The sequence below is a fragment of the Calypte anna genome, chromosome 15 (assembly GCF_003957555.1).
Source record: "Calypte anna isolate BGI_N300 chromosome 15, bCalAnn1_v1.p, whole genome shotgun sequence".
Taxonomy (NCBI): Eukaryota; Metazoa; Chordata; class Aves; order Apodiformes; family Trochilidae; genus Calypte; species Calypte anna.
Window position 1 is genome coordinate 11,653,044 of NC_044261.1, and position 16,986 is coordinate 11,670,029.

A 16,986-nucleotide genomic window follows, 5' to 3' on the forward strand; every position below is an offset into this window, starting at 1 on the left:
ACTTTGGGGGATTGTGACACTCTAGGGAAGGGAAGCACACTCCTTTCCCCAGGTTTCTTGGATTGTTGTATTTAAAACTCTCAAATACTCCAGCAGGATGTTTCTGGGTTTGAGAATATCACAAGAGAAGTTGTAAATTTGTCTGGGCAATGTCCTGTAAAGCAGGATCCATGTTTCTTCCTTGTCCAACTGCACTCAGTAGGCTCTAAAGGGACAAGGACCTGAACACTCCTTTTAACTCCTGTGTTCAAGAAGCTCACACTTCAGTGAGGGGACTTGAAAAGTGACTCAGCTTGGGGCAGGGCAATCTGTGATGTATTGCAGAGCTTTCTAAAAATCCTCAGGCAGGCTTTTCCTATCTGGAATATACTCAATAGAGACTGAAAAAGGAGGAGATAACCCAGGAGTAGGAGAAGCCCCAGTGCACTGCTCAGGGACTGAGTTTGGGGAAGACCCCAGCGTGTCCCAGTTGCTCCTCTGTTGGTTTGGAAAGTCTCTAATATTAAAGTGCCAGTCTGAACAAGAGCTCAGGGGTGTTTGTAAGAACCCAGGGAGTGCACTGCTCCACACTGAGGAACCCACCCTGCAGGTGGGGCAAGGAGAGGACTCAGTCTCCTACTTTCCCCCTCGGGTTTAAATAATGAATTGCATTTACAGAACTTCAGAAAGAGGTGCCAGCAGAACACCCATCTCAGCTGGGCAGTCTGTCCAGCCCCCTCCCACCCAAGCATCACATCACTCAGGCAGTGTCCTCCAGGTGGTCCCAGCCCCCCCTGAGGGCTGACAGCAGAGACAGAGCCACCCTGCATGGACATCCATCACCCATTCCCCCTTCCTGCAGCGAGGGTAACTAAGCCCACTCTAAGAATAGAGAGGGCGAGTGCTCTCTTGGGAAAGAGCTTCCCATTTCTTCTAGCAGCAACAGGTTCCCAAACAGCAGGTTTTTGTTTTTTTTTTTTGTTTGGAAGTAACAGGAGTGATTGAAAGCGCTAGCACTGAGGCTACAGGTATTCACACTGCCTCCACTGATTCCCCCCGCTCTCCTTCCCTCCCATAAAATTGTCTGTCTGCAACAGTTCAAGCAGTTGGGACAGTGAAATCCAAAGGGGAATTCTGGCCCTGGCACCAGCTCCCTTCCCACTTCCACAACCTCCCAGCAAACAAACATATATATATTATTATATATACACACACACGCATAGACACATACACACAGAGAGGACAGAAAGGAAAGGGGGAAGAGCCGGGAAAGGAGAATCCCACAATCCAGCAGTATCCTTCGGCTCTGTCCCGCCCAGCAGTGTTCCACGCCCCAAGCTCCACAGTGCAGGGCTCCTCCCAGCCTCAACCCAGCCAGGAGCCGCCCGGCTGCCGGGGAAGGGTCGGCACAGGGCTGCTCCCCCGCTGCTGCCAGGCCGGGCCTTTAATTGGATGTGGCAGTGATGGGTTTATCCAGTTCGAGATCAAGGCTGGAGCTGCTGGGGTGCAAGCTGCTGTAGCACGATTTGCAGACTCTGCTGGGTTCAAAGAGCTGCTGACTGGGAACGGGCACCTTCTGGTTACAGCAACTGGAGCAGAAGACATTTCCACAATTCCTTGCGTTGGAAACAGAGGAGAAATGGAAAAGAAAAACGTTAGAAGCAGTTTGACAAGGTTACCCGAGTTCTACAACGATGCTGTTGGCAGTGTTGTAATGGGCTCAGCCCTGGAGGCTGCAGTTGTTCCTCAAGTACCAGGAGTCTGCAGACAGCCCTGCACTCGAGCTGAAGCACAGCTTTAGGGAATGGACACCAGAGAGGAGCACAAAGGAAATCAGGGTACAAAATCCATGACATCTTCTGCACAGCTCTGCCTGGTCTCAGACTGGAGGGATCAGTGGCCCTCTGTGACCCAGATGGAAGCTCTTGGCCACATCCTGGGGAGGAGCTGGGCCATGGTGCTGCTCAGCCCTGCCACCCTGGGGACATGGGGCTAAGAGGAGGCACAGCAGGGGCCTTCCCTCTGCGGGGCTGTGGGGTGTGCAGGGCACTGTCCCTGCTCATGGCACAGACCTCATGGGCCTTATAGACAAGTTGGATACTGCAGTCCTGGCAGGAAGGAGGAATCTCTGCTCCTTTACTCTTCTAGAAATGTGTACTGAGAAGTTCCAGCAGAGACATTTCCTTCCGTTCCTTCCAAGTGCACTGCTGGAAAGTTTTAAGCATGGGACAGATGAAAAAAATTAAACTGAGTTCGGGTTGCTTGCCCCGGCGTTCCTGGCAGTCCCACACTTCTGCACAAAGTAAACTGAATCAACAAGGATCATGCAAAGCCAGGAGATGGGCAGCCAGGTATTCCATGCTCAGCAAGGCTGCAGCAGGGTGGGTGTCAGCTCTCAGCTGGGGGAGGCACATGCACCTCGCAGGAGGCAGGGAGAAAACCAACAACTTGAACCTAATTACCTCCTCACAACCCTCTCAGAACTGCTGCTGCTCAAGCCAGGCTGGTGAGCACCACACTGCCCTGTCCTCCAAACCCATCAATCCTGCTCAGGAGTTGAGGAGAGCTCTCCAGGGACCCCCCCAGGCCTGACACCCTTTTCATTAACTCTTTGGCATTTGTGCCACAATTGGTTTGTGCTAGAAAAGATTCCCTGCTGCCAAGAGACTGACACTGAGAATTCTGCCTCCACCCAGCAGCTCTGATTAATCCTTCCTTGCCAAGAGACAGGACTGCCAGATGCTGGTCACTGCTGGGGATGGAGGCAGCAGAGAAATCCCATTTCTCACTTGAATGGGCTGATTTTCTCAGCTCTGCAGAGCAGCTCCCCAGCTCAGAGCTGTGTCCCTGGTGCAGGGAGGCTGACAGTAGCCAAGCCTGACCACAGGCCTTTCCAAATCTTCCTAAGGATCCTGTTAGAAATCACTATCAAATAAAAAAGCAGGAGTAAAAGCAGTCCTGAGAGGTGTTATACAGAAACAACCTGCAGAAAAGCAGCTCTGACATCTTGCTGCTCAAAGCACAGTGATGCAACAGAAGTTCACTGTTGTTGGATGAGGTCAAAAAAGCACCCGAGGAATTAAAATAAGAATCTGTTTGTTGGAGCTCACCAGCTACCTAACATATGCTCAGGGCTTTTTGTTGTTTTATCTTTCTGGGACAGATAATAGTGTTCTGTAACTTTTCCCCCGAGCTTCAGAAAGCTCTGAACAACTCATCCTTTCTATCCTGGTGGTCCTCAGCTTTGCTTGAGATCAAAGAGATGTTAAGAACATGCTGGAAAAGTGATCTCACTCCTTTGAGGAATGGGGACTTCAAATCATGTTGTCAACACCTCCTCTTCTTACTAAATCAAGGATGTTTGTCTCTTTTTTTGGTGCTACTAACCCCCCACCATCTTTGCATCACCTGTGACTGCCACAGTCTTTTCAGTCCTAAAGGAAGTGGAAGGGTTTTTCATCACCACACCACACAGCAGTATTAGAACTGTTTGGCAACAAGTGGGCCTCTCCCAAAGATCAGGAAGAAAGGGAAAACGAATGCATCCAGCTGAAGTTGAGTCTCTCCTCAGTTAGAAGTGACACACAATTTATTGACAGTGTTAGTGTGATACACACCCCAGCTGAAGCTACCAAAAGCCAAGTCCTGAATGCCTTTCTGTGAAGAGAGGACTGTTGATCCCCAGCTGAACACCCAACAGATCGTGCCAGTCACCCACCACTTATTTCTAGTGAGTTCCAGGCAAGTGAAAGACAAAGAGAAGGAAGACACCAAGTTAGTTTGGAGAAGTTACCAAGAAGAGGCAGACAGACAACAGACAGAGGCTGTTGGAAATGCTCACCAGATCTGATCAACACGTTCAATGTCCCTGCAAGGAGGGGAGAGAGAGCTCAGAGGGGAACAGGGAAAAGCAGCAAATAGAGGTGATGAAGCTGGACACTCTTCTCCTGCTCAAGGCTTTACAGTGGGAGGGTTTCAACTCTTCCTCATTCCCAGAGTGGCACTATTGCTGGCTCTCTGAAAATGTGGACTAGGGAAACACTTTGTGTCCTTGTTGATTGCCCACAGGTCCCTACCAGGAATGACCAGAGTGGACGTGGACAACCTGGGCAACCCAGGGCAGACATCTGGAAACTGAAGGAACAAAGACACTACAGAGAAATCTGCAACCAAACTTGAAACTTGGAGTCAATGTGAACTCCTGGGGGGTTGGGCTGTCCTGTGTGTATCCATGTGGTAGGAGTTCTCCAGAGCCCAGCCTGGGAAAGAGGAATGTCCTGCCCACTGTCAGCCATCCCAGGTGGCACACATCCCAACAGACACCACCAGGAAAGGGACAAAGGAAAACACCATTTTCTCTCTTATAAAAGCCTTCAGGTGTGTCCAACTGTATGCTTGGCAATTACATATTTCATCTGAAGCCTTAAGATACAAACACAGTGACATGAAAAATAGAAATCAAAGCCATTCAAGTTCTATTCATTCTTCCCTGGTTTTATCTCCACAAGACTAAAATGGAACAAAATACAAAAAAACAAGAAAGATGTTTCTAATTCTTTACAACTTCAAAAAGCAATGAAGCCTCAAAACTGCCATTTGTTTAAAATGACCCTTGTGATCATTTTCTCATGTCCAGAAATCAGGAATAGGGATTTATTTGAAACAGAACTTAGAAATCTGAAATTCTGTCTTTAACTAGAATGTGATCTAATCAAAAAGCCTGTTCAGCATTAAACCCCTGCTGCCTGCATTATCTGGTGCAGCCTCTGCTGGCAATGTTTGGCTAAAAATAATCCAGAAAACTTTGATTTCAGAGGTGTCCTCAGTCTCTTAAAAGGAGTTTACTCTCTTGCTCTCTTACAAGAGCAGTTTAATGGAAAGGGGAGAATGGTTGCAGAAGGAAAGGAGCAGGTTTACCACTAGGAATGGTAAGAAGATGCTATTCATACAGCTGCATTATTGAATTACTGAATGCTAAGATGACAATCCAGTACTTTTAATTATTGACACCCTCTTAAAAAGCTCAACAGCCATCTGCCTCCAAATCCAGTCTGAGGAAAAAAAGGCAGGATCTGATTAGGCCAGGCTGGAGCAGATGCCAAAATCTGGCTTTTTAAATATATACTCTGCATCAACTGAGGAAACTTCTTCCAAAGCTCCCTGCTCCTTCAGGAGCATTAACAGCCCTACTCTGAAACACTCAGTCTGACATCCATCCCTGAGAAAGGAAAGAAAGAAAAGTCCTTTCCTGCTTTAAGGAGAGGGATCAAGATCATGGCTGCCTGCCCCCCCTCCTCTGTTGATGCCCAGGTTACCTGCAGTGGTGCTTCCTGCTGGCAAGCCAGAATGTACTGTCACAGCCATAGCAGTGTGCAGCAAGGTGGTCTGGGAGCCATCGTGTCACCTGGGAGAAAGACAGAGGGCAAATTCATGACGAACAAATCCATCACATTGGTGTTCACAAAGTCAAAGCAAAGGACCATGAAGTACTTGTGCAAGAGCAAAAATTCAGTGTCTGCAACAACTGAAGACAGGTGACAGAAACCTTCCCTTTGAGAGCACATATACAAAAGTCCCCTCAGTTGAACAGAAATTAAGTCCTGTTTTGGTCTGGTATTTTGCTATGCTTTAGAAGTATGCAGGCCACGAATATTCACCAAGCATGTGTCCACCTAAGGCTCCTTCAGCTAACCATCCCTTCCACAGCTCCTCAGAGAGGTCACACACAGCAGAGGGCACATAGGCACAGGTACTGAGTTTGATAGTACGAGAGACAAGTGAAATGCAAGGAAGAAAGTTGACAAGAAGTGGCCCAAGTGACTAAAGGCCATCAGATAATTTGAATGGTGAATATCCCATCCTAGGGGAAGAATGAGCAATTTACAGGGATTTAGTCTGTACCTCTGTGTCCTGTTTATCCACCTGTTCCCAGCTGGCTTCAGAGAAAATCTCTGTGCTGCAGCGAGACAAGCAGTTCTGATCCAGATTGCTTTCCGAGTCGGGTATAGAAGTCTGTTGGCAAACAAACACAGATGAACAGAACCTTCCCACAGTCCTGCTTCCCTACAAATAAAGACCAGGCAGTGGTGGGGAGGAGCAGAACGGGTTCCTCCTGCTAAGGAAGAGGTGATGACTGCACTGGATAGGGCAATCTGATCACCAGGCACCTCCCAAAGCACAGTGGTGGCAGTATAGGCACACGGTCAAGTGGTTTGTGCAGGGGTGAATTGAAGAAAACCTCAAAAAAACCAGCAAAAAAAAAGTTCCAGCAGGTCAGTTGTTGATCCTCTGACTAGAGGATGAGGTAAGGTAGAATGATTTTGAATCTGTTTTCTGCTGTGTTAGCACAGAGTCTGGCAACACTTTGGGTGAGGAACCAAAAAAGCTGCTGCCTGTGGCTCCAGTTTCATGGCTGGATTTCCTTTCCAAGGTTGTTCCACTGTCAAAATGAATGTTAATACCACCTACAGCCTTTTGTGGGTAAAGATTCTGGAAAATGCAAGCCAAATGACACATGGGAAACTCAGAATTTGAGCTACATATATTCCGTATATAGGAATGATGCTTCCTTAACATAATCTAGCCAGGCAGAGTTGTATTTTAACTGAATTAACTCAGCTAGCCCTTAAACCACATTAAAAATAGTAAGAAATCTTGAGTTAATGTCTTTGTGTGCCTGAAGAATGGGCACCTCTGGAGCTCCAGAAGGAAACCTGCTACCCCTAAGCTGAGGCATAACTAGAAGATAGAAACCAGATTCTTAAAAATGGTGAAGTTTCCTAACAGGCAGCACGCTCTCACATCCAACCCTGCCCTACAGTTTGTGAAGGTTTTTGGCATTAAAAACCAAGGGAGTATAACACATGAAGCCAAAACATCAACTTTCTCCAAGGAATTCAAGCTGAGCTGACCTTGAGCTGGAATGGATGCTCAAGAGGAGCTCTCAGAGCTGTTTCTCTCCAAGGGGAACAGCCAAAAGGAGTATTTTTCACAACAAATGTACCTGGGACTATCCAGCACCTCTGCCACTGCTGAACAATACTAAATTAAAAGCTGAATATCTCCTGTAATTCTTTTTTCTTCTTCAATTTTGCAGGTACATAAAGCACATTCTAATGTGCACATAGGAAAAGGAAATTTTTGATGGGTGTTATGTCAAGCACAGGAATTACAAACCAAGGCTCTGCCCAGTACTCAAACCCACAGGAAGATCCTCTTCATTTCTTTTAACTAATAACAGCAGGCCTTTGAAAAAACAAGTCTGGCAGCAATTCACAGCACTGCTCTGTGCTCAAAAGGCCTCCCCAAAACAGTTTACTTTTGGAATCAGTGCTACTTTCAGCGACAGTACAAAGCCAGTGATTGTACTACTATTGACATTTCATTATTTAAAGGACAAGGAGAAATCAGGTAAAAAACAAGTAGGGGAGAAGCAACTAAAAAACCCACTTTAGAGAAGCACCTAGAAACCTTGCCAGCTATTGAGCTCTTGAACTTGGAATTGCATGTACTTTGTTTCTGGTCTTAAAGTTTCTTTTGCAAGCACAACTATATAAATCATTGAATCACTACAGTAACCAGCAAACTGCATTTGAATCACACCTCAAACTTAAAAGGCTTTAAACACTTCCATGTGAAAGCACAAAATTTAAAAACTCCCAATTTGTTGAGAAAACCCCCTCATTGACAAAAAGCTGTCACAAAAGCTCTTAATTTATTCCAGCTAATGAGCCTTGAGCCAGCCAGCTGTCTGAAAAGGGGCTGGCTGGAACTTCCTGGGTTTGAGTGAACAGAGCAGCCACTGCTGCATCTCTTACCCTGAGCATGCAAAGCACCAGGAGATGAGTCCTGTGCTGCTGTCTCAATAAATGACACATTCATGTCCTTAAAAAAACAGCTTTGCCTGTACAGAAAAACAGTAAAAACAAATGGGCTTTGGAAGGAGGCAATGCAGGGTGTCTGAGTATGTCCAGGCACGTGTGAGCAGGCTGCGAAACACCCATCTTGAAATAAACCTTTGGTACATTTATGGTCAAACTGGAAGACAGTGAAAATATTAGTCAGCTTTAATTGCCACTTGCCTTGTACTCAAGTCGTTTGCCCTCTTCAGAACGACCTTGAGAGTTTTATAAAAGCCTGCACTGCCAAAAAAAAATAATCACTACCCGTTGAAGGAACCAGAGCTGACACTACAGCAAGCTCCAGAAGGTGACTAACTAGCCCACCGTTTCCAGCAGTGGCCCAGCTATCATGTCACTTACCACTTCATCTCCATAGTCACCATTGAGCCGTAAGGAGCTGTTGAGGAACTGACTCTCCAACCTGCTCTTCAGCTCCTGCACTTGCTTCTTCAAGGTCTCCACCTCCTGCTGGTGTCCAGTTTCTATCTGGCGCAGGCGTTGCTGGATAACATCGGTGTAGACAGGCATCCCATCATCATCCAGGTGACTTCTAGCAGGTTGGTCGGGGCTGCTGGCCACCTGCTGCTTCCCCAGGTGACTGAACATCCACTTTTGGTGCAAATTCCTCAAGTGAAACTGTGCAGAAGTACAGCTGGCTGTGGAGACCTGACGGCTCAGAGAGGCTTTGATGCGCCCGTCCTCTCCGTTCACGCAGTGTCCGTTCGTGGTGGGGTATTTCTGGGGGATGCTGAACCCTGCAGGCTTCTCAGCCACCTTGTTCTCAGGCTCCAGCTCTCCATTACACACAACCTCCTCTTTACATTCAGCTAAAGGCAAGGCACAAGGGGAAGGCATCAGGATGTGTGTGGTGCTGCTACCAGAAGTCCTATGTACTTTTGCTCCCGGTTTCTGAAGTTCCAGTGTGCTCTCCCCCTCTAGCCTGTTCTCAGAAAGTTCCTCAGCACTATTGTCTGTCAGGTGAGGCCTATGGCAAGGACTCCTAGGAACAAGCTCTTGCTTTGCTTCATTCTCTGTCAAGGTTTCTGTAGAACTCTCAATATTGGATGTTCTCACCTCACGTGGGATTGTAAGAAGCAACGGCAGGTTGGCCTGTGCTGGGTTGTACAACAGACCCTCTGCTTCTCCTTCAAGTTTGCTCACACCTTCCTCCTCCATGTTCTTCTGAGCATCTCTATTTCCAAAGCTCTCCAAAGGAATAGCCTGCAGTCCTCTCACCTGAGGTAACATCTGGAGAGCATTGCTGAGATCAGTATGCTCATCCTCTTGTCCTTTAAGCTCAGAAGCACCCTGTGAAACTGGATGTGGATTGGGTGCTGGATTGTTCATCACCATTCCTTTATCTGCCTCAGCCTTTTCACAGAGGTCACGGACATACCCGTGGAGATTTTCAGTTCTCTTCTCCTTATCCAGAGCAATCTCATCCCCTTTACCTACGGTCTCAAGGCTACCCCGTAAGTGCTCCTCCAGACCCACATCATCTTTAGTGGCCTCTTGCAAAATGTTCTCCATCTGTCCCTCTGCCACACCAGCTGCAACAGAGAGCTCTGCTCCAACTGGAGCCCTGCCCTGTTTGCTCAGGCTGTCTCCATCAAAGGGATCATCCCCAGGGTTCCCCAGGTTGCTCAGCTCCAGGGACCGCCGGTGCTCCTGCCACTTCTCGTTGAGGCTGGGGTCACTGCTACGTCGATTGGTTGTAGGCACACTGCTGTCACAAGCTGTTGTCAGATTGTCAAATGATCTTGTCTTTGGTAACCTAGAAAGGTACAAACAATCAGAATCTAAAGTCAGGGGATTTTTGGGTTTCTTTTTTTCCCCCTAAATATTTAGCTACTATGGTTTAAAAGCTCCTCCCTTCACCCTCCCCCAATAATTAGATCAGGAACCATCTGCTAACTAATGGACTTCTGGGAAGCATTATCTAGGAGCACATTTTGAAGGAGCACCATCTGTAGTGCAGAGCTGCTTCACTACTTTCTTTTGTTTGCCATCATGAAAATATGTTCAATCAGACTTCAAACGTTCCCAGAATAATCCCTGTACCACAAAGCACAAATGCTTACAGTCTGGTCACACCTCCTAATTAACACGTGCTCAGAATCATTGTACAAAAAACCAAAAACCCAAAAAACAAACAAATAAATAGTTAAACAATTAGAAACAGAAAAAGAACTCAAATTTAAGACAAGCAAATGAAGGCTTATGTCCCACTAAGATACAAGGAATTCTACAAGGCTATGCAATACCCAGAGCTTAATTCTTTTTGCTGATCTTCTCTCTGTTATGCTGTCACCTCTGAAACCAAGCTCCCAAACCAAAACAACAACAGATTGCTTTTGGGTAGGTCATACAGTCCCACAAAGTCCCCTCCCACCACAAGTATTCTCCTCTTTATGTCCCACAATATTCTCTGTTGATCTTACTTTACAGGATGGGATTTTCTGGGCTCTAGGCTCACCTGCCCAGAGGCTGATCTTCAGGGCTAGAGCCTGGAGCAGGGTATGGGGCACAGGTGTCCTCAGCAGGGGTGGAGGGGGAAGAGCAGGGCAGGTAAACAGCACTCCAGAGCATTAAATTCCGTACATGGCACACTGGATACAGCACCTGCAGGAGAGAAGAGGCAACAGTCAGGAACTGCTCACTCCCAGAATGTGTTCAGATCCCATTCTGGTAGTTTACTATCCAGGTTTGCAGCTGGGAGGCTCTGCTGGAACTCCAGATAACTTGGAAGGCCAGCAAGCAGCCATGGCATTTTTATCAGCTGGACTTGGATATATAATTCTTTTCTTTCTGAGACAGAGGAATAACAATGCCAGCTTTCAGCTTCTCGTGAATGAATTACTGCAAAGTGCTGTGGGTGAATCTACACTTTAGTAATGCCCCTGAGAAACTCAAACTGCTGAAGAATTCAGTGGCCCATTGTTAATGCAGAGATTTCCTTGTACTCTGTGTTATACTGTGCCATATGAGAGCTGAACCTCCTCCTGCAAGCTCCAATTCAAAGCTGACTCTGTCTTTAATGGAAGCACTCACATGTTAAAAATTAAGTGTATGCAGAAATACTTTGCTGAAGAGACAGTTTGCTCTTAAGAGGGATTCCGTGACTGGGGAATATGCTTTCTGTTTCAGTTTAAAAACACATCGAGTCACTTTATCAATTTCAGTTTTCCCAAGCAATTCCTCATGGAAAAGCAGGTGATGGCAGAGGAGAGCCAGGTTTTGCTGTCATCGAGCAGAAGGGCTGTTGGTTGCCTTGATCTGGTGGGTGCTGCTCTTAAACAACTACAATTTTACATCAAGAGGCACCTTTTAAACACTGAAGTAAAAACCACAGAAAGATGAACACAGGAAATTACTAAACTCCCACATCCAGATTATCCTAAGGAACTCAGTACACTGCAGTGGAGCAATTACTGAGAACAGAGGCCAAGTTACCGGGACTGCACCCACACTGCAGGACACTGCTCTGAGCCCCTCCTCACCAAACCTGGGGGTATTTCCAGAGAAAATTCAGCTCCATCCACATGTGAGTCACATTTATCTGTAATGCCTCAGATTTTCAGTTCCCATGTCCACTCCTATGCTGACAATGCCAGGTTGCAAAGCCTTGCAGGGCTTTGCCTGTGGCAGGGACAAAGAGGAGCTGCCCACAGGCTGAGTGCAGGCTGCACACCCAGCATCCAGGGGAGACACTCACTGATGTCAATATAGAATTCAGCCTTTTGGAACAAATGTCAGCATAAACTCTTCCTTGCTAAGCCAGTTTTTAATTTTAGTCTAGGCAACAATTAGCAGCCACGCTTACCATGTGCAAAACAATGGCATAGTCATAGAATCATAGAATTGGCTGGGTAGGAAGGGACCTCAGAGATCATCAAGTCCAACCCTTGAACCACCGTTGCGGTTGCTAGACCATGGCACTCAGTGCCACATCCAGGCTCTTTTTAAGTATCTCCAGGGATGGAGAATCCACTGCTTCCCTGGGCAGCCCATTCCAAGGTCTGATCACCCTCTCCATAAAGAAATTCTTTCTAATATCCAACCTAAACCTCCCCTGGCACAACTTGAGACCCTGCCCTCTTGTCTTGTTGAAAGTCGTCTGGCAAAAGAGCCCAACCCCCCCCTGGCTCCAACCTCCTTTCAGGGAGTTGTAGAGAGTGATGAGGTCTCCCCTGAGCCTCCTCTTCTCCAGGCTGAACACCCCCAGCTCCCTCAGCCTCTCCTCATAGGATCTGTGCTCGAGTCCCTTCACCAGCCCAGTTGCCTCCTTTGCACCTGCTCCAGCACCTCAATCTCCTTCCTGAGCTGAGGGGCCCAGAACTGGACACAGGACTTGAGGTGTGGCCTCACCAGGGCTGAATACAGGGGCATTAGTTTGTTTTTTGTTATCTGATACTTTCTATATACAAAAAGGGTTTAAATATTTATAGAAGTCTTTGCTGCCCTCATGGTGATGACTGATTATTTGTTCACATGCCACCACACACCTCAATGCCTTACATGGACTTTTATCAAATACACAAAAACGTAACTGTGAGCCCCTTCCCAGAAGCTTCAGTGAGCTGTAACTATAGAAGAACCACAGTGGAAATGTGAAAGCATTAAGAGAAACAAATATACACTAAATAATCTGAGTTACTTTTTCTGTTTAGATTTAAGATTTAGATTTAATTTAGATTTAATTTAATAATTTAATTTAAGATTAATATAGACACAGTGTCTAGGTCTGTATGCAGTTTTATGACACTCCTCTGACATAGCTTAGTTTTCTAGAAAAGTCTATTTGTCCAAACAGGAATGTTTTCTGTTACAAAAAAAAAAAAAAAAAGGCAAATTTTCAGTTACAGAAAAAACATTTCCAGCCCAGAGAAAGTTCTGAGGTTGCATTTGACATTTCTCAAATATCAGCAGATTTAATGCAAGGCTTGAAATGTCAGAATGAACAGTGTTCAAAGGCAAACAGATCTACGAGGAGAGCTGAGCACATTTTTCTGGGAAATGCCCCTCCCTACCCTGTCATTCACAAGGACAGTGAAGCCAGGAGGATGTTCCCCTCCTCCTCCAAGTGTGGGCATTTCCTTAAGGCACACTCTCTTAGAAGAACATGATACCTGGGAGCCCCTAAAGGGACTCTCCCATGGTGAGGAATGAAGGATACATACAGATTCAGACTGGGAGGAGTAGAGCAGGTTTTTGAAGGCTTTGTTTGCTGCCCGCAGCAAAGACCAGACAGAACAGGTCCGTTCCTGAGTGTGTTTTTCTCCCCTCTCTTTCGCATTGTTGCACAGGAATGTACCAAAGAGGCAAGAGTAGGTGTGCTGCACCAATTTGACCTGCACAGAGCAACAGAAATATTGTCAGATGGCAGAAGACAGCTGCTTCGTGTGAGAATCAACATTCAGGCTTAAGAAGCGACAAATCTTTCCTTCCTAAAGACTGATATAAAAATGTAGCTTGGTTTTGGTTTTTTTTTTTTGCATACTTCCCTCTAAACTAACTGCAAAAGAACCAGCAGAGCACAAGCTTTTCGAATGAGAACTAAAAATCAGAAAAAATAAAGACAAAATATTGATTCATAACCAGGTATAAAAGTCTTGCTGATTCAAACTCATCCCTGTAGGACAGGCAAAGAGAATCACGACACCTGTTACAAAGCATTAATGCAGCACAGAAAGATAAAGAATGGTGGGGAAAAGTGTTAATTCCTGGCCAGTGGCATAAATGCACACAGCACATACATCCTGATCACTATTCACTCCATGCTGTGGTCCCAGTCTGACAAAATAGCTTAATATAAGCTTAACTTCCATTGCATTAATCAGGTGTTTAAATGAAGACAAGTACTTCAATCCTCTAATAAATTAAGGGGTTTACTCAAAAAAGGCCAGACTAGCAAGGGTACAGTCACACACAGCTCCTGTAGATTAGCAGTGTGCTGTGAAGCCAGTTATAACCTTATGTATCTCATTTCACAACTGAGCTAAGCCAGGACTCTACATATACTTGGTTTCATGCCTGAGCTGGCAAGTGGTAATTCAAGTCAACCACAATCACAGGAATGTGCTTTAAATCTCGTTAGATCAGGCACTTCATAAAAACTTTTATTCTTCAGATTACTAGTCCTGCTGTCAGTGACTGCCACTTTCCCAGAGATCTGCTTTCCAGCCTTGAGAATGGATTTTGCCCATCCCAGGCAAATTTCTCATAGGAGAGCTGTCTACTCCAAAAGAAACTCAACACAGCTCGGATCTCCTACATCTGTGCAGCAGCAAAACTGAAGAGCAAGGTAAAGGGAAAGTTTGTTTCTACAGGAGTCTTCAAATCAAAACAAGATCAAAGTAAGGTGCAGTTTTATTGCTAAATATTAGATTTTTTCATATTGTTTGTACCAGAGTTATTTCAGCACCTCTTAGGTGAGACTATTAATGAATATCATTAATTTCTTCCTTTAGAGTTTAAAAGCATTTAAGGATCTTGCTTCACTTTTAGGAGTGAACAGATCTCAGGTCCCATGAAGTATCCAAGTACTTTTGCCTATCTGGGCAGTTCTCCTGTTCTCCTTTCTCAGGCTGCAGTGTATCACAAATAGATGGGAAAAATCCCAAACCCCTGGGGGCTCTTGTAGCACGTTAACACTGGTTTAGAAACAGTCTATAAAACAGCAGTCTCTCGAGCCACAACTCACAAGGAATGCTTCATTAAACTCAAAAGAGCAAGGGAACTGCCTCTGGAGCTGATGGACGCAGTCCAACCACTGTAGGAACACGGGGCAGCGCTCATTCAGGTCATCCGAATTCTCACCATGGCCACAGCGGTCTGCAAACTTGTGGCCAAAATCCAGCCACTCTGTCTCCACTAGCACCTGGAAACCCTGGAGAAATGAAAGCAGAGATGAAAAGTTCTGATTTTGTTTTCATTGGTTGAGGTTTTTTTTAAGGCAGTCTTGAAACTTGCGGGAATTGCTTTATTCCTGTGCCCTCGCTCGTTCCCATTTCTTGGTTCCTTTGCTGCTTTACCTCCTGCCACTGTGTTCTGAAATGCTGCACAATGAAATCAGGACAGGTATGAATTCCCCAGCCTCCAGGAACAAGAAAAGGAATAAGGCAGATTAAGCCCTCAGTGACTGGTGTGGAAGATGCTGATATGAGACCTGCCACAGCCAGGCAAGGGGGGGAATAGGAAATTCAACTTAAAATCCCCTAGATGATGGTAACCAACATTTGGACAGAAGAGGAAAGCTCTCCCTTGGAAATGATGGGCAGATCTGTCTGTCAAAAACCAATCCATCCACAGAGGGGCTGACAGTGTGCTTGCCTGTGTGTTTACCAGATGGGGCAGTCACAAGGTTGAGTAAAGGTCAAGTTGCACAATTTCTTTTGCAAATGAAAGTGGCAAAGAACATGGCCTAGCTGAGCACCTGACTGCAACACCTCATCTTACAGGACCTGAAGCTCATCACTGGTTAGGGAGGTTTTGATTCTTAGTGGAGGGGAAAATTGTAATGCACACATGTATTCCATGGCTGTAATTAGAGGGCAAAAAAAAAAATGGTGATAGTTGAAAAGCTTGAAATGTGACAGTGTTGAAGAATCATTTTCCTGAACATGTCTGATCCTCCCATAGGCAGGTACATTTTATGGTTTCCTCTGCAGCACTGGTGAATGAAGGGACCAGGAGGAACTTCGGTGGACAGAGCATCTTGTTTTGACCTAAAGGACACTGACTTCTAGATTGTAGATAAAAAGGACCTGAGAAGTTTCCACAATTTCATCCAAAGGGCACTGCTAGAGGTCAGTTTCTGATCCTCATGTGTCTGAGGCTTTAAGCAGCAGTTCATAGCACAGTGTTCAGACATATGCTTCTGTTCTAGACAACAAAGGCATCTTGCATGTGGGCTGGCAGATGGAATCCAGCCAGCACATATCACACAATGCTGAAAAGTGATGGGGAAACAAAAATTCAGACTGAAAAAAACAAGAAAATATAACTGAGAGAGAACAATGAAAATGTGAAACATGAAAAAAACATGCAGCTGGGAAATCTGAATAAGAAAAAGGCTTGTATCACTAGTTGGCTGAGAAACTGCAATATGTAGCACTTTGTATGACATAGTCCTAAATATAGGGAAATTACAAACTGTTTACACCTCTGTGTAACTCTGTCTGAAGACTACTGTTGGTAAACTCCTGCTAGCTTTAGTGTCTTTTCTAGTGGAAGAAACTGAAATAATTTCTAAACATAATTTCTAATTACTTTACCAGAAAAAGACCCCAACTTGGTAACACCCTCTTGCACCAACAGTTTACAAACCTCTGTGGTCCTGTAATAAGGATCAAGCAGCAGTTTGGCCAGTGCCACTATCTGGGGGGTTCTGTCCCAGCCATCTGAGCAGTGCACCAGGACTGGTCGCTGGTCTCTGTCCACAGCATGAACTACGAGCAGTGCAGACTTCAGGAGCACAGATAAGTGCTGCAGCCACTTGGTGCTTTCCAGAGCTGATAACCAACTAGGGGAAAACAAGGGAAGACAGTTTTTGCCCTTTTAAAATGCTTGCAGGCTTAGATCTTTGGCTTCATCAGGTCCTTCTTTTTTACAAGCTGTGAGTGTCATTCCTGAATGTTTCATTTATGTCTCGTTAACACTTCCCCAGGTTTGTAGGAAACAGAGTCCTGTAGCTTACCTGCAAACCGTCAGTGTCTGGGATGTGCTTTGCTGCTTAAGAACTGCAAGAAGCTTAAATAACGTTTTCCCAGACAAGAGCACACGTCCCCAGCAAAAGACAATCATTAAAGTCATCATGACTTTCAGCAGCCTCTTATCTCCCATCCTCTGAGCTGAGGATTCAGGTGACCCAACAGACCCAGCACCACTGCTGTATCTCAGGACTGTGCTGTACACCCCTGATAACCCTGAGCCTCAAGGGTGAAATCTGTATCTCAGCTGTTCCCAGGCTTTACAACATGTTCTGTAGGCACCTTAAGAACCTCTGCACTGTGAAGACCTACACAGCCAGGTTAGAAGAGTGGCCATTCTGGATCTACCCTGAAATCAAAGACTCATAACAGTAAAATCAACCCAGGGATGTGGC

General features: G+C 45.7%; 1 protein-coding gene across 6 annotated transcripts in view; it reads right to left on the minus strand.

Moving 5' to 3' along the window:
- Positions 1-952: 952 nt before the first annotated feature.
- MTMR3 (myotubularin related protein 3) overlaps positions 953-16,986 on the minus strand; it is a 76,689-nt gene continuing 60,655 nt past the window's right edge. For 3 of the 6 annotated variants that reach the window (XM_030460786.1, XM_030460788.1, XM_030460787.1), the window contains 9 exons: positions 16,209-16,404; positions 14,584-14,769; positions 13,061-13,231; positions 10,357-10,502; positions 8,241-9,654; positions 5,881-5,991; positions 5,295-5,383; positions 3,821-3,847; positions 953-1,595 (listed from right to left, as the gene is read on the minus strand). In XM_030460786.1, the coding sequence (XP_030316646.1) occupies positions 1,424-1,595; positions 3,821-3,847; positions 5,295-5,383; positions 5,881-5,991; positions 8,241-9,654; positions 10,357-10,502; positions 13,061-13,231; positions 14,584-14,769; positions 16,209-16,404 (2,512 nt within the window). In that variant the 3' untranslated portion in view covers positions 953-1,423. The remainder of the gene's footprint in view (positions 1,596-3,820; positions 3,848-5,294; positions 5,384-5,880; positions 5,992-8,240; positions 9,655-10,356; positions 10,503-13,060; positions 13,232-14,583; positions 14,770-16,208; positions 16,405-16,986) is intronic. The other 3 variants (XM_030460790.1, XM_030460789.1, XM_030460791.1) reach the window with 3 other exon arrangements.